This window comes from Somniosus microcephalus, chromosome 21 (genome assembly GCF_052327205.1).
Source record: "Somniosus microcephalus isolate GS21.2 chromosome 21, FLI_Smic_1.0, whole genome shotgun sequence".
Taxonomy (NCBI): domain Eukaryota; kingdom Metazoa; phylum Chordata; class Chondrichthyes; order Squaliformes; family Somniosidae; genus Somniosus; species Somniosus microcephalus.
Window position 1 is genome coordinate 70,701,433 of NC_141007.1, and position 25,001 is coordinate 70,726,433.

A 25,001-nucleotide genomic window follows, 5' to 3' on the forward strand; every position below is an offset into this window, starting at 1 on the left:
GGCAGGCGGCCGCCGGGAAAGCGGCCGGCCGCCGCTCCACCTTAATGCGCCGGCGCTACGTGCTGCAACATCCCGTTGAACAATCGTTGGTTGCGGCTGCCACGGGCGAGACGGCCGCAACTGAATTTGGGCGTCCGGCCGCGTTACCACGGCAACTGGGACGCTGCGCACACCGATGACGTCATCGGTGCCGGCGCAGCGCTACCGGCTAATGCCGATGGTAGGGCCCAACGCAATTTCGATCGCAGCTATAATTCCGGCGCAAGGCCCTCTAACGCCTCTAATTGGGCGCTAACCCCACCGAATTTCTAGGCCTATAAGTTGGGACTGTTTTAATACATATCTGTTTAGCACCAATTTCTGTGCGGTAACAACTAAACCAAAGTAAAAGCAAAAGTACCTTAGTAAAGAGCTGAAAGTATTGTTGAAACAAATATATAAAAATGAAAGTAACCGTGAAGTATAATTTTGTCTAGGCCATCAGTAAAGGTTGAGACTTGGAACTGGTCTAAATTGAAATAACAGCAATCAATTAATTTAAATGTAAAAAGGAAAGAACTGTCTTGCTGTTTATTTGCTCCTTAATCCTCCCAAGTTTCCTAGCATTGAAAAGGCTTGTAGTCAGTCACCGATATAGCTTCTGACATTTTGTGAGAGCTTGTGAATACTGTGAACCATGCAATTCAGAAGCAGTGACACAGTTACCAGCGATCAATCAGACATGTTACTAAGGACCTGCAGGTGCAGCAGGCGGTTAAGAAGGCAAATGGTATGTTGGCCTTCGTAGCGAGAGGGTTCGAGTACAGGAACAAGGATGTCTTGCTGCAGTTGTACAGGGCCTTGGTGAGACCACAGCTTGAGTATTGTGTGCAGGTTTGGTCGCCTTATCTGAGGAAGGATGTTCTTGCCATGGAGGGAGTGCAGCGAAGATTCACCAGACTTATACCTGGGATGGCAGGAATGACGTATGAAGAGAGATTGGGTTGATTGGGCTTGTATTCACTAGAGTTTAGAAGAATGAGAGGGGATCTCATTGAAACTTATAAAATTCTAACAGGACTAGACAGACTAGATGCAGGAAGGATGTTCCCGATGGCGGGGGAGTCCAGAAACAGGGGTCACAGTCTAAGGATAAGGGGTAAGCCATTTAGGACTGAGATGAGGAAGAATTTCTTCACCCAGAGAGTGGTGAACCTGTGGAATTCTCTACCACAGAAGGCCGTTGAGGCCAATTCATTAAATATATTCAAGAAGGAGTTAGATATATTTCTTAAGGCTAAAGGGATCAAGGGATATGGGGAGAAAGCAGGGACAGGGTACTGAATTTGGATGATCAGCCATGATCTCATTAAATGGCGGAACAGGCTCGAGGGGCCGAATGGCCTACTCCTGCTCCTATCTTCTATGATTCTCTGTTTCTATTACACGCAAGATGTAATGTTGACGTGGCTACTGTAGAACAATGAGATGTCTGGACATGGATAGTCATGGATGAATATAATTATGTTTATTTATATAGATTTTTAAAAATAGCATTTCTGGGACAGTAGCTTCCCCAGAATATTGTTGCACTCTCAATATTACAACACGGATGCAGATTTCCTTTTATCACATACAGCAAGCTGGCCACAAATCATTGCAACACCTCTTGTATATAAAAAAAATCAAAAAAGTATTTCTAAAAGGGAAAGATGTTAAATAAGAGTCACCATTAGATGGAGCCTGAGAACCATGTAGGGGAAAAGCAGCAACACCATTCTGATTAACCCATTCTAACCTTATTTTTGTCCATTTTAGCCATTAACACTATCAGTTTCTGGCAGGATCGCCTACATGTCATTCACTATTCTCCAGCTGAAATGGGCAGATGCACTGGTGCAGACCTGCACCAGTGCCATTCTTGAGCCAATTGGCTAGACGTGTTTGAAAGTAGGCAAGAGTGACTTGTCCTCCAATATGCAAGCCTTTCACACAGGACACTAAATCCTACCACTCCATGGAACAGCAGTTGCAGCAACTGTGCACTGAGCCAGTTATCCTGTATTGATACCAGGATTAAAGGCAGGGCATAGAAATATTTCAGAAAAGTACATCAGTCCCTGCAATCGGTAGCAGAAAATATTTTGTCCAATTTAATTCTGTAAGATGTAACTCGAGTGACTTGGAGGTAAAGTCAGAGAACGATTCCATAAATGTCAGTGTCATTCCTTTTGACAAAGCAGTAATTAGGATGATTGATCTTAATTTCTTTGTGTTATGACTTGAATTTGAATATTGCAGGATTTCACTATAAATGTCACAATTGGCAATGGTGGGGAAAATATTATTGCTCGGTTGTGCTGGAGAACGAGTGTTACATACTTGACCGAGAGACAGGCAAGAATACAAATGATCAGAGATTGATATTCTATTATTCAGTGGGTTGGGATATTTCTTCTGCTTATCTGGTCACAAAAGAAAATAACAGTCCGGATCTAATGGGTGAGTATACAATTAGTTATTCTACTGTGGTCCTAGGAACCATAATTTAAGCCACTGAAGACTGCTATAGCACTTACTTACAGTCCAATGTACAGCAGACCTCTATATTTTATGTCATCCCATCCCTCCTCCCAGCCACACTAATTTTTCATTCCACTACACTAACAACTGAGTGCACTGTTACTTTTATTTTCCCATTCTGAAAGCAGGTATGAAGGTGAAAGATAAACAGTGCTGGGAAACTGATTATTTTTCTACTCATCAGCCTGTGACACAATCAAGCGCTTTCAGGGTCAGATAAAGAACTGGTCAGATGCTACGCCAATCCTCTCATACACTGACATGACAATATGGCTCTATCTCAACCTCACACAACTGCCCCCAGCCCAACCCACTACACAGTTCCGTTCCTTATCCTCTATATTCTTTTAGTATCTTGGATTTGGAACACCAAACCAATGCCAAATTCAGAGACACTTCTGTGCTGGGGACACTGGCCACTGTGAATTAACTAGAGCTTGCAAAACTCATTTCATTTGGATCCTAAGATTTATTTAGGGTGATAAATAATGTTATGAGTCTAGGTTTTATGCTTATTGTTCAACAGCTATTTAACCAAAATACAAATGTACTGATTTTGTTTATATTATGTACTACCCTATAAGAGGGTGCACCTTCTTTGCTGCCTCCCCCCCACCCCCCCCAGTTTCGTCTCTTCCAGGTTCCATCTCGGCCATGGAGGTTTTTGTGACCAAGAGGACAGGGAGAAGAGACTTCTTCCAGATGAATCATCATATTCTATGGTGCACAACACCAGCTGAGTGGGGACACAACAATTGAGTTTTCCTTCCTCCTAGGAGAAGGAATACGTACTGTAGCGCTCTCCAGTATCTTTGTCATTACAGCACTCCATTGTATCCGAGGTTGCAATTTTGCTGACCTCGGCGCGTCCATGGCGGGTGATGTCGGTGGCAGGTCCCGATCCCACTGCTGTCTCCATCCCGGCCTCTGAAATGCGTGTTTGCCGGCCAGTTAGAGGAAGCTGGTCTGGTGACGTCATTTCATGACGCCTCATCAGTCAGTTTCCTTAAAGGGACCACGGCCAACTTTATTTTAACATTTGTGCTATCAGTGTTCTACAGCATTGAAGTGCTGCAAACACTGACAATCACTGGACAGAGATGCATGGCTGTACCCAGGCTCTCCCATGACTCCCTCCATATGCTTATGGAGCGAGTCACAGCACGCAGGGAGGTCCTCTTGACTTCCCATGGGCGGAAGAGACCTCCCCAGGAGATCAACACAGCCTGATTGCACATTGCAGAGGAGGTCACATGCACGGATGTGGTCAGGAGGACCTGGGTGCAGTGCTGCAAACATTTCAATGATCTCAGTAGATCACGAAAAGTTAGTACAAAGCCACACTCAACCTCATCCTGCTGTGCCTCTCATCACATCCCCATCACTCTGCCTTCCTTACCCTACTCCTGCACATCCTTACTCACGCCAACTTACCTTGTACCTCCACCTATCCCTCTCTCTCTATTTATATTATCACATCCTCATCTCACTAGCCACCCCTCACACTCACCCTCATCCTAGTGCAATCATACCAACTAATGACACACAAGGGTAGGCACTTGGGTGGTTTATGCAATGTTCATGTAAAGTTTCTGTTAATGTGGTGTCAAACATTGAAACTTTTATTTTCAACACTTTGCGTTCTTGGACAGATTTGTGTGCACCTTTGGAAGTGGCTTAGTGAGTTGCAGTGAATGGTGAGACATAACGGTATCCCCCGCAATGGTGATGAGTGTGAAAGGAATGGCTTGGGCATTGTAGGGATTGTCATAAATTGTGCCATTCATGTAGAAATGACTTATGAAATATACTGGGCGGCCTGCTGGTGGCGCTGTCCAGGGAGAGTATAAATACTCTGGCACGGGCCCAGCTTGCTCAGGGACATTTTGTAAACAGGAACTAGTGAAGGATAACTAGACTTCCATGTTGTGAAACAGTCGATTAAAGCCTTGTTTAATACTCTGGCCAAGTGCCCAGTAGCTTTCTTACGTCAATTTAATCGACTGCTTGCTGCTCCATGCTCTGAGTGGTTTTGGGAACAGACGGCTACGACTCAAATGGTAGAAGGGAACCAGAGGTAGTAATCAATCCGCCATGGAGAAACTACTCCGACCCGCCCGTCTTGACCTGGACCCGAATTCACCTACAATGGCTAAGGTATGGAAACACTGGTATCGTACCTTCAGCAACTTCCTCAGGGTGTGTGGTGAGAATGTTCCTGACAAGTTAGAGATACTTGCCAATTATGTATCCCCTCATGTGTTTGACTATATCGAAGATTGTGTAGACTATGACTCCGCTATCCAAATACTACAGCAACTATATGTTAAGGCCCCAAACGAAATTTTTGCTCGGCATCTACTGGCCACAACTCGACAACAACCCGGGGTATCACTTGACGAATTCCTTCAAAAGCTTCACAGGCTCAGCAAGGATTGTAATCTCAAAGCTGTCTCAGCTGAGCAGTACCAGGAGGAGTTAATTCGTGATTCCTTTATTAATGGAATTGCATCTCCTTTTATACGCCAGCGTCTGTTGAAGAATAAAACCCTCAAGTTACAAGCAACCTATGACCAGGCATGTTCTCTGGACTTAGCAAAAAAAATGCAGCTGCCTATGACCAGGCATGTTCTCTGGACTTAGCAAAAAAAAATGCAGATGCCTATATTTTACCGTGTGCACGGACTGCTGCTATCACTTTTGGTGACTCCTCCAATGGGCCTCGGGCGGAAGCCCTCACTGATGACTACTATATCCTAGCCGATGATGACCCTACCCTAGAAGCCCTCACTGATGATGACCCTGCCCTAGCGGCATCTTGGCAATCTGGAAGGAAGTGTTTCTTCTGTGGTGGTGCATTCCACTATAGGAAATTTTGTCCTGCTCGTAACGCAACCTGCAGTCGTTGCAGTTGGAAAGGTCACTTTTCTAAGGTATACCAGTCAAGAGCCCCTGTTAGTTTTGCAGCTGCTATCTATAAAACTGCTCTGCCCCCAAGAGCCACTACTAAGGTTACAGCTGCTATCTATAAAACTGCTCCTCCCCCAAGAGCCACTACTAAGGTTACAACTGTCAAGGGTAAAACTACTCTTCCTCCCATCACAGCTGTTTTTCCCCAAAGCCTGTCCCATGCAGCCACAAAGGTTTCAGTAAATGGACACATTTTGAGTGCACTAATCGACTCATGCAGCTCTGACAGCTTCATCAGTGAGCAGGCTGTCAGTAAGTTAAAACTGCGTATTTACCCCTCGGACAGGGAAGTTGCAATGGCTTTGACAACACTGACCACCAACTCTTCCGGCTTTTGTCTTGTCGACCTTATTCTCAATGGCCGCACTTATTCCTCCACCCGGTTCGGGGTGCTCAAAAACCTATGCAGTGATGTGCTCCTGGGACAAGATTTCCAGAAACAACACAAAAGACTCACTTTTGAGTTTGGAGGGTCAAAACCGGAGCTTACTATTTCCAAAGTACCGTTTTGTGCGCTTTCGGCGGCATCGCTCGACGAGCCCTCCTTGTTTGCCAATCTTTCCCCTCGATGTAAGCCCATAGTCACTAAATCACGACATTTCAGCCAAGATGATCTATCCTTTATCGAGGCAGAGATCTCTCACCTTCTAGCTGACGTATCGTTGAGCCATGTACATCTTCCTGGCGGGCTCAAGTCGTCGTTGTTAAAAATCCTCTGAAGCAACACAAGAAACGTCTTTGCATTGATTACTCACAAACTATTAACCAGTATACCGACCTGGATGCCTACCTACTACCACGCATCGATGACATGGTCAATAACTACAAGGTATTTTCAACTTTTGACTTAAAGAGCGCATACCATCAAGTACCATTAAAGGACTCTGACAAAAAGTATACGGCCTTTGAGGCCAATGGTCGGCTTTACCAGTTTGGTCGCCTTCCATTTGGGGTCACCAATGGGGTGGCCGTCTTCTAACGGGCAATGGATAGCCTAGTCAAACAGAAGAACTTAACGGACACTTTTCCATATCTGGATAATATCACCATTGCTGGTCATGACCAGAAGGAGCATGATGCCCACCTCCAGAAATATCTTGACGTTCTCCGTCGTCGCAACTTAACCTTAAATGAGTCCAAATCTGTGAAATCAGTACCATCAGTCAACATCCTTGGCTACTGGGCGGGCAACGGTGTCATCAAACCGGATCTGGAGCGACTTTGTCCGCTTCAGGAGCTCCCTCCCCCTACGAATCTCGGCTCTCTTCCTCGGGCCCTCGGCACGTTCGCCTATTGTGCGAAGTGGATACCCCACTTTTCCGACAAGATCCAGCCCCTGCTTCACGCAGTCATTTCCGTTGAAGGCAACAGCTATTTCAGCTTTCTACCTCCTCAAACAACAACTGGAAAAAGCCACGCTTCGTTCCATCGATGAAAATCTCCCTTTCGTGGTCGAGTGCGATGCATCGGATGTGGCGATCTCGGCTACCCTGAATCAAGGTGGTCGACCCGTTGCATTTCTGTCCAGAACTTTGCAGGGTAGCGAGCTCCATTATCCTCCTGTCGAGAAGGAGGCTACGGCTATCATCGAAGCAGTACGTAAATGGAGTCATTTTCTCGCTCGTCGCCATTTCACGCTTATAATCAGCGCTCCGTGGCCTTTATGCTGGATAACCAGAAACACACTAAGATCAAGAGTAACAAAATACAGGTCTGGAGGATGGAATTGGCCGCCTTTGGCTACACCATACATTATCGACCCGGCAAAGAGAATGTAGCCCCGGATACCCTCACGCGTGCATTCTGCTCTTCCATGTCAACTTCGACTCTTGCGGATCTTCATACTGACTTATGCCATCCTGGCGTTACCCGTATGTTACACTTTGTGCGATCTAAAAATCTCCCATTTTCTACGGAAGACGTGAGAAGAACATGCTCCACTTGTAGAATTTGCGTGGAATTAAAACCGCAATTCTTCCGTCCGTCGGATGGCTCGCTCATACACGCTACACAGCCAATGCAGCGACTCAGCATTGACTTTAAGGGGCCACTGCCTTCCTCAATGCGAAACACCTACTTGCTTACTATGGTTGACGAATATTCAAGCTTTCCCTTTGCTTTCCCCTGTCCCAATATGCTTACTTCCACAGTGATCAAATGCCTCGATCAGGTCTTTTCCCTTTGCGGTACGGCCAATTTCATCCACTCCGAACGGGGTCCCTACTTCATGTCAAGCGAACTCAAAAGTTATCTTTCCCAACGGGGAATCGCCACAAGTAGAACGACACCGTATCATCCTATTGGAAACGGAGAGGTTGAGAGATACAACGCTATCATTTGGAACGCTGTTCGTCTTGCACTGAGGTCACACAACCTATCAGGCCAGCAGTGGGAAACTATGCTCCCTGACGCATTGCATTCCATCAGGTCTCTTCTTTCTACATCCACCAACGCTACTCCTCACGAGCGATTCTTCGGGTTCCAGCGTCGCTCCACTCATGGGACGTCCCTACCATCATGGTTGGCAGCTCCTGGCCCCGCGCTGCTCCAAAGATTCATCCGATCCTCTAAGAGTGATCCCCTCATCGACGAAGTGGAACTGACGGATGTCAATCCCACGTACGCATACGTGTGGTACCCTGATGGCCAGGAATCCGCAGTGTCCCTCCGGGATCTGGCTCCTTGCCCAACCGGTCCCACGGACCCAATCGATGGTGGGACCCGTATCAATGACGCCAATACCCTGCGCTCCTCTGAGGATGACGCCCTACCCGGGACGTCAAGGTATCTGCCAGCTATTCCACCGGATCAACCCGGGGAACAGAGCGCTCCCCGCGGGATGGCCACCCAAAGCCAGGTCGCCGGTCAGTCACGGACTACTGGGCAGGGTGAAGCCAGCTCTGCGCCTGTGGGGGCCCGCACCCGGAGCCACGATCTCCCCAGTCCCCCTCAGGTCGATCAAGGCGACACGGACTCTGCCAGCCCGCTGGTATGAACTAAGCAACCAAGGGACCAAAACACGGTCTGAGGAGACGTGCCTTCTGGCCACCAACAGATATCCAAACGCACCCGGAGCCATGATCTCCCCAGTCCCCCTCAGGTCGATCAAAGTGACACGGGCTCTGCCAGCCCACTGGTACGAACTAAGCGACCCAGGGACCAAAACATGGTCCGAGGAGACGTGCCTTCTGGCCACTGGCGGAGATCCAAACGACTGCGTCTATTCTTAGTCCGACTAATTCGGTAGAAAGAAGCCACCAGACTTTCAATCTTTCAGGAGGAAAGAATGTCATAAATCGTGCCATTCATGTAGAAATGACTTATGAAATATACTGGGCGGCCTGCTGGTGGCGCTGTCCAGGGAGAGTATAAATACTCTGGCACGGGCCCAGCTTGCTCAGGGACATTTTGTAAACAGGAACTAGTGAAGGATAACTAGACTTCCTGATGGGCCTTCAATAACCACAAAACTAGAAGTTATAGACTTAAACAAGTTGGCTTTTAATCACTAAGATCAGAGCTAACATCTCAACACGCCGACTGGTTCACAGGAATGAGTCATACAGATCCTGGGATCTTTATGTAAGAGAAGTCAGGGGCGGAGCCAAGAGCCAAGACCTGGAACCTCCCAGGTTAGTCGGGAAAGAGGAAGTGAAACTATACACAGTGGGGGAGGGTAATATACATGAGTGCAAAACGAATACAGGACCAAGACAAACAGATTTCATTACATTCACCCCTTCTATAGATTTAGTCCATCGGGGTGATGTTTCTTAAAAGTTGGTACAAGTGAGTCTGTCAGGAGGTTTTGCAGTTCTCAGTGATCGGCGCAAAGCCGGTTGGGGTGCCTCTAGGGGAGTGGATTCTGGTTCCTCCGCTGTCCGGGCCTCCGCAGTGTCCTCCAGGTTAAAGTTGGGTATTGATACCTCTGGGCGTCCTGTCTCTTTGTAGTGTAGGTCTTCATCGGGTAGTCTCCCATCGTTCTCTCCGCTCCCCGAGGGAGCGAGGTCTTTTATGGAAACAGTGTCCTCTCGCCCGTCAGAGTATTCGATATAGGCGTACTGAGGGTTTGTATAGAGGAGCTGTACCTTTTCCACAAGGGGGTCCGTTTTATGGCCTCTCATGTGCTTCCGCAATAGTACTGTCCCCGGAGACGTCAGCCACGCGGGTAGAGATATGCCCGAGGTGGATTTCCGGGGGAAAACGAACATCTTTTCGTGAGGGGTAGCGTTAGTGGCAGGACATAACAGAGACCTTATGGAGTGGAGCACGTCTGGGAGGACTTCCTGCCAGCGGGAGGTCGGAAGGCCTTTTGACTTTAAGGCTAACGTGACAGCCTTCCAAACAGTAGCATTCTCCCTTTCCACTTGCCCATTACCCCGGGGGTTGTAGCTAGTGGTTCTGCTAGTGGCTATCCCCTTCGAGAGCAAGAACTGGCGCAGCTCGTCACTCATGAATGACGTCCCCCTATCGCTGTGTATGTAGTTCGGCATGCCAAACATGCAGAATAGATTACAGAGACACTTGATGACCGTGGCACTGGTCATGTCTGGGTAGGGAATGGCGAAGGGGAAGCGGGAATATTCATCAATGATATTGAGGAAGTATATGTTACGGTCGGCAGAGGGAAGGGGTCCCTTGAAGTCCAGACTTAGGCGCTCGAATGGCCGTGTGGCTTTGATAAGGTGTGCACGGTCAGGCCTGTAGAAACGAGGCTTGCATTCCGCACAGATGCGGCAGGCTCTGGTCATTGCCCTGACCTCCTCGATGGAGTGGGGCAGATTGCGGGACTTTATAAAATGGTATAGTCGGGTGACCCCTGGGTGACAGAGGTCGTTGTGGAGACCCTGTAATTTGTCCGTATGAATGCTGGCACACATTCCCCGCGATAGGGCGTCTGGGGGTTCATTAAGGGCTCCCGGCCTGTACATAATATCATAGTCGAACGTGGATAGTTCGATCCTCCACCTGAGTATTTTGTCATTCTTGATTTTCCCCCTTTGTTTGTGTGGTAAACCACTGTTAACCTGTACATGCCTGTGTGGTAAACCACTGTTAACCCTGTACAAGTCCAGGCATGTCTCAGCCCCTGGCTCCACCCCTAAGCCCGGGTATAAAGGTGACTCACCACCCTTCCCCCGGGAGCTCTTAGGATGGATTCACTAGCAGAGGCATGCTCTAGTTCTTAGTCAATAAAAGCCTACTTCATTTAAGTCCTTCTCGTAGTCTTTGGTATTGTTGATAGCGCGTCAGTTTGTTATTAAACATGAAAGCCACCGACCGCTGGTCGGTGAGCAGGGGTGAAACGTTTGCCGGCTAGGTATTGTCTCCAGTGCCGCACTGCCTCCACTATAGCCTGTGCCTCCTTCTCGACAGAAGAGTGCCTGATTTCAGGTCCCTGAAGGGTTCGGGAGAAGAAGGCCACAGGTCTCCCAGCCTGATTGAGGGTCGCAGCTAGGGCAAAGTCTGACGCATCGCTTTCGACTTGAAAGGGAATGCATTCGTCCACTGCACACACTGCAGCCCTTTCAATGTCCTGTTTAATACTGGTGAAAGCCTCCCGAGCTTCAGCTGATAGTGGGAAGGATGTCGATTTAATGAGGGGTCGGGCCTTATCAGAGTAATTGGGCACCCATTGGGCATAATACGAAAAAAATCCCAGGCACCTTTTTAAAGCTTTGGGATTGTGTGGCAGGGGCAGTTCCTTTAGGGGGCGTAATCGGTCAGGGTCCGGTCCAATTACCCCATCTTCCACCACACAGCCGAGGATACAGAGACGGGTTGTGTTGAAGACACATTTGTCTTCGTTGTAGGTTAGATTCAGCTTTAGGGCAGTTTTTTAAAATCTCGCAAGATTTAGATCGTGGTCTTGCTGGTTGTGCCCGCAGATAGTGACATTGTCCAGATAGGGGTAGGTAGCTTGTAGTTTATTCTCGTCAACCATGCGGTCCATCTCACGTTGGAAGACCGAGACCCCATTTGTTACCCCGAAGGGCACTCTGAGAAAATGGTAGAGGCGCCCGTTCGCCTCGAAGGCGGTGTATGGGCGGTCCTCCGTTCTAATGGGGAGCTGGTGATACGCGGATTTGAGGTCGATAGTCGAGAAGACTCGGTATTGCGCGATCTGGTTGACCATTTCTGATATGCGGGGTAAAGGGTAGGCGTCCAGCTGGGTATAAATATTAACAGTCTGGCTGTAGTCAATTACCATCCGTTTCTTTTCGCTATTTTTAACTATGACTACTTGGGCACGCCACGGGCTGGTACTGCATTCAATAATGCCGTCCCGCAGGAGTCTGTCCACTTCCGCCTTGATAAAGTGTCTGTCTTCCAGACTGTACCGTCTACTTTTGGTCGCTATGGGCCTACAGTTCGGAGCGAGATTAGCGAATAAAGAGGGCGGGCTGATTTTTAAGGTTGATAGGCCACAGACTGTGAGTGGCGGCTGGGACCCGCCATATGCTAGCGTGACACTTTCGTGGTGGCACTGGAAGTCCAGGCCCAAGATTACATTAACACAGAGTTCTGGCATCACGAGGAGTTTAAAATTCTTGTAGTCCGTGCCTTTTACAGTCAGTGTTACCACACAGTAGCCCAAAATGTCCGAAGTGTGGGGCTTAGCAGCCATAGCAATTCTGCTCCGTGTAGGGGTTACCGTTAATGAGTGCCGCTGTACCAGGCTAGGGTGGATAAAACTCTCGGTACTCCCACAGTCAATTAAACATTTCGTTAAATTCCCGTTTACCTGTATGTCCATCATGGGTTTTGTCAACGGGTGTGGCCTGGATTGATCCACCGTGATCGAAGCCACTGTTGGGCCCTGGGCGGCCGTTGAGTCGGGAAAAGATGGCGGATCCCAAGATGGCGGCCCGCACGGCACGCATGAGGCGGTGACGGAGTTGGAAATCGGATTCCCCCTGCAGACTTTGCTAAAATGCCCCTTTTTCTTACATTTGAAGCATGTAGCGTCCTTCGCTGGGCATCGTTGTCTGGGGTGCTTGGCCTGGCCGCAGAAGTAGCATTTCGGGCCTCGAGACATTGCCGCTGTAGTAGGACTCCTGGGTGAACTTCTGTGTGGGGACTCCAGCGGCGTAGAGCTGGTCTGAGACCTGGATGGGGAAGATGGCTGATTCCAAGATGGCGGCCCCCTCGGCGCGCACGAGGCGGTGAGGGCCGCATGGCCGGAAGAATAAGAGTCAGAGTTTTTCTGGGCCACGTCCAGCGATCGCGCAGTGGCCACTGCCTTTTTTAAGTCCAGGACCTCCTTCTCCAGCAGTCCCTGCCGGATATAATTCGATTTGAGGCCCGTGATGAAGGAATCGCGGACCAATTCGTCAGAGTACGCGTTGGCCGTCACGGCCTTGCAGTTACAGTCCCGGACCAGGTCCTTTAGGCCCTGTAAGAAATCGTCCATTGATTCCTCTGGTCGCTGCCTGCGTGTAGCCAGCAGATGTCTGGTGTACACTTCGTTTACCGGCCTCTGGTATTGGGCCTTCAGGATAGTGATGGCCTCCGTGTAAGAGGTGGCGTCCCGGATGAACGAATAAATCCGATGACTTACGCGAGTAGTCAGTAGACTCAGTTTATCTACCTCGCTAACGGATGAGGCCCCCGCGAAGAGTTCGAAGCATTTGAGCCAGTGTCCAAATTGATTTGATGCTTCAGCAGAATGTGGATCCAAGTCCAGACGCTCTGGTTTTAGGAGTCGATCCATCCTAGTATTCTTTAGTGATTAAAATTGATGGGCCTTCAATAACCACAAAACTAGAAGTTATAGACTTAAACAAGTTGGCTTTTAATCACTAAGATCAGAGCTAACATCTCAACACGCCGACTGGTTCACAGGAATGAGTCATACAGATCCTGGGATCTTTATGTAAGAGAAGTCAGGGGCGGAGCCAAGAGCCAAGACCTGGAACCTCCCAGGTTAGTCGGGAAAGAGGAAGTGAAACTATACACAGTGGGGGAGGGTAATATACATGAGTGCAAAACGAATACAGGACCAAGACAAACAGATTTCATTACACTTCCATGTTGTGAAACAGTCGATTAAAGCCTTGTTTAATACTCTGACCAAGTGCCTAGTAGTTTTCTTACGTCAGGGATGCTTTATGGTGTTGGTGTGGGGTGGTGCCAACCTGGCGCATCATGTGGCAGCCAGGGTGTACAGCATCAAGTGAAGTAAATCTGGCCATGGTGAGGCCATCCCCGGACTTCCGGGCAGCAATGTGGTCAGGTGCTGATGCCCTGTGTCCTGTGCAGCATCAAGTGATTGCGGAGAAGATTGGTGGTGTTATTGTAGGTGCTGGTGTGCCTGGTGATGCTGGTGTTGGGGCTGATCGTGGTGGGATTCTGAGGACCAAGGTGAGAGAGTATAAAGGGCACCCATGCTGATGGAATAGATGGCAGGTGAAGTAGAGATGACAGAAGCGATCTGTCAGTGGTGAGAGAGGTCATGAGGTCAGACTGGATAGAGACTTGTGTAAAGACTTGCAGCATGGTAAATCTGTTGTGGAAATGCAGTGAGGAAGAGTTTGTGGCTGAGGGAGGATATCTCTGAAATGTGGGAGTTTTGAAGCTGTCAACTCAACAGCTGATTTAATAGACACTGAACTTCTGCCTCAGCTTGACAGACATGGTTCACAACCAGCGTGGACCCTGTGGGTGAGCTGTCAAATGCAGGTGAGCTGAAATTCATTCTTAAGTGGCTCTAAACCACTAATGACTTGAATTGGGTTCCCTGCTGTGAACCCGCCGCTGTGTGTGGGGTCTGCTCAGCGCTGACATCGGGAAAAGGCGCGTGGCGGTGGGTTCACAGCGGGGTCATGACCCGCTGGGGGAAAAAACAATTTCCCACCCGACCCACCACTGATTGCATCCGCTGACCCCCCGGAATATCCAGCCCTCAGACTTTACAGCATTCCCTGTATTTCATTCATTGCAGCGCTCCTCTGTATCAGTTATTACATCGCTCTTCTGTATCAGTCATTACACCGCTCTTCTGTATCAGTCATTACACTGCTCTTCTGTATCAGTTATTACACCGCTCTTCTGTATCAGTTATTACACCGCTCTTCTGTATCAGTTATTACACCGCTCTTCTGTATCAGTTATTACACCGTTCTTCTGTATCGGTCATTACACCGCTCTTCTGTATTAGTCATTACACTGCTCTTCTGTATCAGTTATTACACTGCTCTTCTGTATCGGTCATTACACCGCTCTTCTGTATCAGTCATTACACTGCTCTTCTGTATCAGTCATTACACCGCTCTTCTGTATCAGTCATTACACCGCTCTTCTGTATCAGTCATTGTAGGGCTCTCTGTGATCTGTCACTACAACACTACCTTGCACCTTGGTCATGCAGCACTCCCCTGTATGTCTGTCATTATAACATTCTCCTTTGTTATTCTTTACATCATTTCCCTGTATCTCCTTTGTGTCTTAGTCACTGTATTGCTCTTTATGCTGCCAGTCATTACAGCACACCCCTGTATCAAAGTCATTACAGCACTCCCAATTATCTCAGTCATTGCAGCCCTTTCTTGTATCTTCGTCGCTGTAGCCCCTCCTGCATCTCAGTCACTGCCATGTTCTCCTGCACCCAATTTCAAATGCAATGTGATACCAGTTGATCTTGTTGCTTGTGCAATATCCCACACCTCAGTTGCTAATACTAATAAAAAGAGCATGTTTAGAAGAAGCAATTTCATAGCCCTGTAATATAGTCCCCTTCAAGTATTTATCCAATTCCCTTTTGAAAGTTACTATTAAATCGGCTTCCACAATCCTTTCAGGCTGTGCATTCCATATCATAACCACGTAACAGATGGAGACTTTGACTTGAAAAGGGGAAGAACTGTAGAAAGATACTGAATTTATCTATCAACTGATTAAGAAGATGGGGTTTGCATTTATTGAACAAAGTCAAACAGAGATTGACCTATTTGGTCCAAATGACAAGAATTAAATAATTAGAGGATTTTTATTTTTTAAAGCTATTGGGCCGTAATTTGCGACCCCCACGGGTGCGTACGAGGAGCGCACGAGCCCATAGGGGCTGCACAAGTTCTGGGTTTATGCATGTGAAATACATGCGCGAAAACCCGGAACTTGCGATCTGTCAACTTGACAGATCATCCACATCTCCGGGAAAAGGGCCTCTGCGGGTGGAGAGTTGCGCTATTTGCCCAACTTCCGCCCACTGAATGCCCGTGAAATTCTTAAGGCCTACTTTTACCAGCATAAGAGTTTTAAAAAATAGAAAAATAAAATTTTATCACTCATTTATACTTTAAAAACCCTGCCCAATAAGGTATGTTTATTTTTAGCCCTGTTAAAACATAATTTTTTTAAATATTAAATTTTTGTTTAAAATATTTAATTAAATGGATTTTTAATTAATTTTAAATATGTAATTAAAAAAAGTTATTTCATGTGTTCATGTATTTTTTAAGTGATCCCCATTCATACTTATGGGGATTCCGTTTGTACGGAACTCCCATAAGTATGAATGGGGATTCCCTTCTTTCATTGGTTGGACTGGCCCACGTGATCCCAGGGGCGCTTGCGAACTGCCCGCGCCTCTGGGATATGTGGGCCTCGACCCACAGGTACCCGGAGAGGCCCAGAAGCGCGAATCTCCGTACCTCCGTACCAGATAAATTCGTAGATATTTTGCAGGTCAGAGGCATCCAACCGCAAATTTTGGGCCATTAAATATTTTCCCCCCTATTTCTGTATATTCACTGCACTCATGCACTGTCCTCAGTCTAGAGAGTGCCCTCCAAGCTAATGGAAAAAAGCATCAGAGTCATGGAAGCTAAACGGTGATGACATACCTGAAGTGCTTGAAAAATAAATAACAGCAAAACATTAGTTACTTACATTATCATTCGATCCATTGTTATCTTCATACTTCGTTTCTATATGAATGGAGAACTTAGGCAAAAAGGAGCACTGAAAAACAAAATTAAATGAATAAATCACTTTTTTTAACATTCATGACAAAAGAATGTTCAGTGTGGAAGCTTAACAAAGGCAGTTGGCCACAAATTCCCGAATGTGTTTAAAAAAGAGGATAATTTTGCCCAAAGTCAAAATTACCCCAAGTTCTCTAGAGAATCACTGGTTTGAGCCGTTTCTCCATGATTTCCATGAATCTTCTGCTGAAGTTACGATGGACAATCAGGAGAAATCAATGGAACCCCACTGTTTATGGTTAGAGATTCACTATTTCTAAGTTTAGAAATTCGCCATTTCAAGCTTTTAAAACTTACTTTAATCAGCTTCCTTGAATGTTAAGTATCCCTTTCTTCATCAACCTGGCTTCATACCTCTCCAGCTCTTAGATGATGCCAACCTTCTTTATAGCCAGCCCTCAGGAGGCACCAGAGACCACTCTGCGTACCAATTTTGTAAATCTCCCTCCACTGAAGGGAACCACCGTTGTCTCTATTTGCTGCACTCAATCAAGAACAGAGCAGACAGGAAATCTATCCCCAGTCTATTTCACTGAGTATTAGCGCTTTTAACACTTAGCACCACCATGCTGCACAGTTCTTCAAATTTCAAAATTGTTAGTCACCACTTACAGAAAAGATATTGACTGATGGGCAGTGTGTTAAAAGATGCCAGTTCAATTGAAGGATGATACCATAAAGCACAAGAATAAAGCTGGAACAGATTGTTCGTTAGCTGCATCCTATGACAGAATATTTCACAATCAGAACTAATATTATTTATACGACACTCGTAACTTTCTCATGGCTTTGTCCAAGGCCAGCTAATGAATATAAGCTTTCTATATACAAGATGGTGACAGAGTTGGGGAGTGGCGGGGGGAAGAGAGACATCAGACATTTGCTCCATAGAGCCTCCTAGTTGCCAGAGCCTGTAATGACACAGTGACGTAAAAAAATTTAATTAAAAATGTAGACATAGCAATTTACAATTGTAAATGTTGGCACAAAAGCTTGGCTAAAAATCATGACAACAAGAAGTATGCATTTTTTGCCAGATTTTAAAAATCTATATAGGTGGAGACCTCATTTTCAAGATTTATTTGATGCTCCCTCTTCTTTGGATGTCACAGTCAAATTATTTAGGACTGTTTAATGGTCAAACAAAAGAAACAGCTAAAATAGAAAAGTAAGTGAACTGTTGTCTGATAGCACAAAGTTAACTGACAATAAAATAATGCAATTATAGTATATGCATGCCCAGAAGGTATGTGCAAAAGTTTGAGTTGTAAATTTCTCTTCCAACATTTCCTTCTTTTAGACTATTGCAGGAAAAAGAAAACAAGGAACAGGGAATAAAAATGTTTGTTTAAAATTAAGAAAACACTAGATGATGTTCTGAAGATGGAATATTTCTTCAGAGAGAACTGGAAAAGATCTACATTTAATGTTACTGTTGTGTTTTAACATACAGGAATATTAATAAGAAAAATTATCTTCATTCATTTGGAAAGATGTACACTTCTGGTTATGCGACAGAAATGACCGCAACTCAAACAATAGTTCTGTGCCCTGTCTGTCAGGTGAGCTAAATATAACTTCCTATTCAAATCAGGCCTTACAAATACTGTCAAATCTATTTGCTCCCTGTAAAAAATGTCAGATGTTTCCCACTCCAGCTGCTCCTTCCTAAGGAATCGTGATATCAAGTTAATTCATCTCAAACCTCACTGAATTTGAGGCCTGGGATTCAGACTGCCAATCCCCAAAACAAAAGTGGCAGCAAAGGAACATGTAGATGTGGCAAATACACTTAAATTGAGCAGTCAGAATTTAAATGACATTAATACTATTTTGAATATTGCAATGAAAGGAGTGAATGCATTAAAATGGACAAATTTGCTGTTTCAATGTTTACTAAGAAACACGGTATCATCTGTCAGCATCTGGTTAATAAGCAAAAAAAAGTTTTCAACATAATCAAAATCTTATGGAAGATATTAGTTGCTTTGCAACAGAGCTGAAAACATATTATGGATTAACAGTTGGCTCCAGCTGTGGAAGGAGAAGAGATCAGCTGCAGAGAGGGAGACGACCATCCTTTAATTAAGTATAATGTTATGTGGCAAGTGGCATCATGGCTTCCCTTCACAAAATCAGTCATGCATGGACTGGAAATGCTGACACACAAAATAAAAGAACAATTCTATATAAAAGTTGTATAAAGGGACAATTCTACATAAAAGAACAATTCTCACTAGTAGCAAAGGAATCTAGGATTTTTCAATTTGAAAAGTTGGACAATTTTCAGAATTGTATAACACTAAGGAGGTGTATGGTTTCTAGCAAAAGCGGACTGAGGGAGGTAGATTAAGGGAAAGGCAGTGTGGCCTACAGGGGACATGCATCAGTGGTCTCTGCTGCATTTTCATTGGAACCGAGAGGCAATCTAACCCTGCTCCCACCTTGTGAAGTGATTTATAGCATCTCAATGTCCAATGTCCAATGATTGCCACTTCCAAAATATTGACAACTAAATAGATTTTTTCAGGTTAACATTATTTTGACAAATAGTTTGAAAGGTCAAAAATTCCATGAAGTCCATGCCCTGGGTGAGAGCTAATATTTCTAGGCCTTGACTAACACAAAATATTCTGCAAAAGAAAATTATCTAGACGACTATTTGGTGGAATGTTAAACCTCCACCCAGGTGTGACATATTACTGGGTTCTTGTGATAGACAACGTGCATAATCAATTTACAAACTGATTTTTATCTTGAAAAACTGTAAAAATAAAAATGATATGGTTTCCTTAATCCGTAAAAAGTTATGCCATTTCTATAATAGCACTGTTCACAATGACAAATCCAATAGTAACTAGCTGGACATTTTTCCTTCCATCAAATGTTCCCGTCCATTTGTTGCATTATATTGCAGTTTTATCTCTCTTTTTGTATCTTCCTGTGTCATCTTGCTAAGAACATGACAAATATGGTGCATATGACATAAGGGAGGAGTTACATAGGGCAGGACTTTCATTGGGCCGTGGAGGTGGGATTGGTGGCGTGTGGGGGGTTAAAAACTCAAAATCGGGGGGCACGAACCCATCCCGCCCCCAACCCGCCTCCATGCCAGTTTCAAAGGAGGCGGATACCCGACCTGTGCTGGGAGCCGCCTCCCCGAAGCGGGAAGGGGATTAGTGCCAATTAACTGCCTGTTAACAGGTAGTTAACAGGCAGTTTTTAGCCTAATCCCTATTTTAATTCCTGAAGTGTGGGATTCCCGACGGCTCCAAACCACACCAAGTTAGCGAGGCGGGCCATTGGGCTGAAGGACTTGGAGGGTTCGAGATGTCCGGTATTCAGGTGAGTGATGGATGCATGAGTGAAGAGGTAAGTGTGTTTGGTGTGTGTAAACTGTTTAAAGAAGTTTTACTTACCTTTACAGCCTTCCTTCCTTCAGGTCTCGGGAGTCCCTCATCTCACCAGCACAGAAAGCAGAATGGCCGCGAGCTGTCAAAAGTTGCAGCATTCAGCTTTCTGTTCTGGAGAGATCTCTAAATCAGCCTGAGCGGAAGGAATTAACTTAGTGTACAGATTGTCAGTGTTTGACAGCTTCAAAGAGCTGTCAAACGCTGATATTTCATCAGTCAAAAGCTCTTGACGGATGAAATATCAATCTGTGACATCACCTGTTGCCGGGTGGCCCTTAATTGGCCTGCTGAGCCCGCTGGGCAGGCTCAACAAGGTCAATCAAGTGAAAATCACATGGGTTGGCCACAACTCGATGGAGGCGGGACTACAACCCCAAAAGTTGTAGTCCAGCCTCCTACACGCCTCCAGAATCAAAATCCAGCCCATAGAGTCTACAGCACAAACAGGCTATTCGGCCCAACTTGTTCATGCTGGTGTTTATGCTTCACTCTAGCCTCCTCCTACCCCTCTTCACCTAACCCTATCACCATATCCTTCCATTCCTTTCTCCCTCATGTGCTTATCTAGCTTCCCCTTAAATGCACCTATGCCATTTGCCTCAACTACTCCTTGTGGTAGTACATTCCACATTCTAACTACTCTTTGGGTAAAGACGTTTCTTCTGAATTCCCTATTGGATTTATTAGTGACTATCTTATATTTATGACCTCTAGTTTTGGATACCCCCCACAAGTGGAGGGTGTGACATAAATAAAACATTTAAAAATAACGATTCAAAAGAAGAAATGTGATCAGAAATAATTCATTGTACTCAAAATTATAATGGATACAATGCTAGTTTTCACTCTGGCAAAGAATATGATTGTCAAACCATCGATGTTTCATGATAGAAATCTATATATATAAAAAAGCAGTATGTCTGTCTGTCCGCTATACACTCAAAAGTTATAGGCCTAGAAATTCAGTGGCCTGCGCCACCAGTTTGCGCCCAAAGAGGGCTTTTGCGCCACTGTGCAAACCTACCGCGATATTTAGCGGGGCGCTAATGGCGGCGTTAGCCATTAGCGCTGCGCCGCCACCGATGACGTCATCGGTGTGCGCAGCGCCCCGCTATCGCCCCGCTGGCCATATTTGGTTGCTGCCGCCTCCCCCGCGCCGGCCGCAAACAGCGACCGGTACACGGGGCCTACCTGTGCCGGTAGTGGGGCGAGTTAAGGCGGAGGTGCGGCCGGCCGCTTTTTCGGCGGCCGCCTGCCCGCACCTCCGTCCCCGGCCTCCTTCACCACCCCCCCGCGGCATTGCCGGCTGTTTCCAGAGAGCCCGGCACTTCTCCTTGGTGCTGGGCTCATTTGCCGGCACTCGCGAGCGGGGATCGCGCTGTTGCAGGCACCTCCCCCTTAAGACTGAGAGGAAGGCCTGTAGTACCGCAGGCTGCCGTGCCGCAGCGGGTGGCGCTGCGGCACTTTGCACGCCAATATTCAGTTTCAGTGCCCCAAGCGGGGCGCCGAAACCCTTGTTTAGCGGCTGGCTTCCACTTGGGGCGCTGAAAGTGAATTTCCCGCTGGCGCAAGTGGCTCCGCGCGCAGCGGTAATTCCGGCGCCCAGGTGAGCTGGGCGCCCCTAACTGAATTTCTAGGCCATAGAGCGTACCTACACATATGTTATATCAAAAGAAAGCTGATGATCAGGGGAGTATCATAGGCGTATTTACTTTTTGGTCAGACAAAAATTGTTCGGACAGTGTACAAAAAACGTTCAAAAATCCGCTCATTAGCGGTTGACCAATCCTACCGCTCATTAGCATTGAGTGACGTGATGGTTGACCAATCCTACAGTTCAGTGACCTGATGGTTGACCAATCGGTGCGTCACGGGCGGGACCTAATCCTGCAGCCTCCCGAAACTTCGCCGCCAATTTTTCCCCTGCTTTTCCTCAACGGCGTCGGCCCGCCGGAGCGGGAGGTGAGTTGGGGTCACTCGGGCCGGGCCTCACAACTGCTCGGCCCGAGACACACAGCGGGGGACCGGCAGCGGGTGGCCGTCAACCGCGCGGCCCGACACACAGAGCGGGGGAGCGGCAGCGGCCGGCCATCAACCGCGCGGCCCTCTAAACTGCCCTGGCAACGCCGGGCCCCCCCTGCTAGTATTGTATAAAGTAGGACAATCAACATACTGCAACCCCTGACATTATTATATAATGTTATATAAACCCATACATTATTTTATTTTGCAAACATTTCTCTGTATTCTCTACTCCCAATCAATACAATTAAAGGAGAAACAGAAATGTGTATAGGGAGCTCCCTGGAAGCTGTTAATAAGTACAATACCGCAAGCGGAATTAAGCCACACAGATCTGGAAGGTTCCAGGTTCGATTCTTGGCCTGAGCTGACTTAGCATATCTCAGCTGGGACCACAGCAGACACACTACCATTGGCTGCAGGGAGGGGAAAATCAGCCAGGCTTCCGGCTCCTGATTAATATCTAGTGACTCCTGTTGGAAGATGCGCAACTGTGGGTGGGATTAAGATAGGATCCAGGTTGGCTGCAATACTCTCTATGGTCAATTAACCTGTCATATTCACTCTCTAAGTTCAGGCAAGAAGAATGGCCATTTGAGAGAAGTATTGGAGGGAGTCAGCGCAGTTAGAACCATACCTCAGCAGGAGTCAAGAGAGGAGGAGAAAATTTGAGGTATTTAAAAAAATTCTTAAGGTATGACCTTGTCAAACTGGAATGATGAATGTTGCACAAATATGTACACTGAGACATAGGGGATAGAAATTAAATAGTAGCAATCTACACAATAAATTTCTAAAATTCCTCATTGCTTTTGAAATCATGCCCACAAGAATGTTTCAGGAACTCTGATGGTTGATTATAAGTGGAACAGATGTTACCAGAGTAAGCCTTCTGTAGCATCTTGGAAGGTTTTTTGACACATTTGCAGAAAAATAAAAATGTAAAGTTATCAGAAGTACCTTATTAATAATTTTCGAAACTTTGTTCTGACCAGGGACTCCAAATGCCTTAAGAAGTGATTGATCCACCTCCCACCAGTCTGGTGGAGAATTAGGGGGTGATTTTGCCAATGGGAGCGCGTTGGAGGCGGGACTGCTGCTTGTTGGGTTTTAGTCCCGCCTCCATCGACTTGTGGCCAACCCACGCTATTTTCCCTTGATTGACCTTGTTAAGCCCGCCCAGCGGGATTAGCAGGCCAATTAAGGGGAAACCGGTTACAGAGAACGTCTGTACTCAAGGCTCACCAAACCTATTTTGTGAGCAGAAAGCAGATGGCTGTCGCATTGGAGAATGCAGCAGCCATTCTGTCATCTCTGCCACTGAGATGCCGGAGCCTCCACATCCCCAACGATTGAAGCCTGCAGGAAGAAACAAAGGGAAGGAAACTTTTTCTAACACTTTTCACTCACCTCACATGCTTACCTCTCCACACTTGCACCCATCACTCACCTCCACAGCGCACTTTTGGACCCCTCCAACCCCCGCAGACCCACTGCTCGCCTTGCTGACCCTGGCAGGGTTTCCCGATGTTGGGAAGCCCGCACCTATGATGGAAAAATGGCGATAATCTTCTTAACTGCCTGTTAACTACCTGTTAACCCGCCTCCTGGGAAGATGGCACAGAGGCGGGTTGGGGCCAGGATGGGTACCCGTCCCCAGATTCTGGCATTTTCCCGGCAGTCCTGCCTCCAAACCTGCCTCCCCAGGGCTGGCAAAATCGCCCCCATGTGTTCGGTGTACCTGCAACAGTCATTTTCAATGTCAAAAGGCATTAATGCCTAAAAATTATGTAGTGAGCATAATTACCCCACTTTAAAAAGGTTCTGACATGGTATGCTTCATTAACCAAAAACTAGTTGTTGTATATAGTGATGATTATTTATTAAGTATAAATCAACCAGTAAATTCAGGTATGTTTAAAAAAAATTATTTGGGTTGTAGATACGTTACTGTCAACATCATTTGAAAATAAATTCACCAAGATACAGGTAGCACTGTATGAGGTCAGAGGTCTATTATTCCAACTGATTGTGTGTTAGGTGAATGTATAAATGCATATAATTCAAAGGCATTTTGGTGGTTGGACTGGTACAACAGGAGTTCGTGTCTATGATCCTCCAAATCTAGAGCTCCTGATCCCATTAGAAACATAGAAATAGAAGATAGGAGCAGGAATAGGCCATTTGGCCCCTCGAGCCCGCTCTGCCATTCAATGAGATCATGGCTGATCATCCAAATTCAGTACCCTGTCCCTGCTTTCTCCCCATATCCCTTGAGCCACAAGAAATATATCCAACTCCTTCTTGAATATATTTAATGAATTGGCCTCAACTGCCCTGTGTGGCAGAGAATTCCACAGGTTCACCACTCTCTGGGTGAAGAAATTCCTCCTCATCTCAGTCCTAAATGGCTTACCCCTTGATGTAAGAAAAAGGAGTCTTACCATCAAGTAACTTTAAAGTAAGCTTTAAGTAACTTATAAACACACTATATACAAGAGAGGTCTTTACCATGTCTCTGGTAGAAGCCTCTTACAATACTGAACAGACCAGTATTTATGCCAGTCCAACAGGAAGTGACATATGACAGGAAGTGAGGTATGTACACAGTTCATAGTTCACAGGAAGTGATGACATAACTTCCCGGAAGTTATTATTATTATCACATTCTTCCCTCCTGCAGGATTAGGAGGCTGTGGTCTACCTTTTGGTCCGCAGCCGCCGAACAAGGAAGAGTCGCACCCGTTTGGATTCCCGTCGTAGAGGGTCGCTGGTCCGCTTACATGCGGTTGGCCATTGGTCAGAGTCTGTGTGGCCTGGATTGCCCTGTGAAGGGTCGGGGAGATCATGGCTTCGAGTACGAGCCCCAATAGGTTCAAAGTCGGACTGCCTCTGTTCAGAGGGAGGTGCAGAGCTGGTCTGTGGCGGATCAGTACTTTCATGCGCGGTACTGGGAGGGTCGCAACCTTGAGTACGGGGTTCTACCGGCACCAAGCTAGTTGGTGTCCGATCAGGATCCTGGAGAGGGGTACCCGATAGGTCCCAAGAG

The 25,001-nt window shown here is 46.5% G+C and overlaps 1 protein-coding gene across 1 annotated transcript in view; it reads right to left on the minus strand.

Annotated features, from left to right (window-relative positions):
* The window catches only part of LOC147102942 (cytoplasmic phosphatidylinositol transfer protein 1-like), a 459,229-nt gene that overhangs the window by 54,134 nt on the left and 380,094 nt on the right, over positions 1-25,001 (minus strand). The window contains exon 6 of the mRNA XM_085963916.1: positions 16,423-16,494. Coding sequence (XP_085820042.1) covers positions 16,423-16,494 — 72 coding nt within the window. The remainder of the gene's footprint in view (positions 1-16,422; positions 16,495-25,001) is intronic.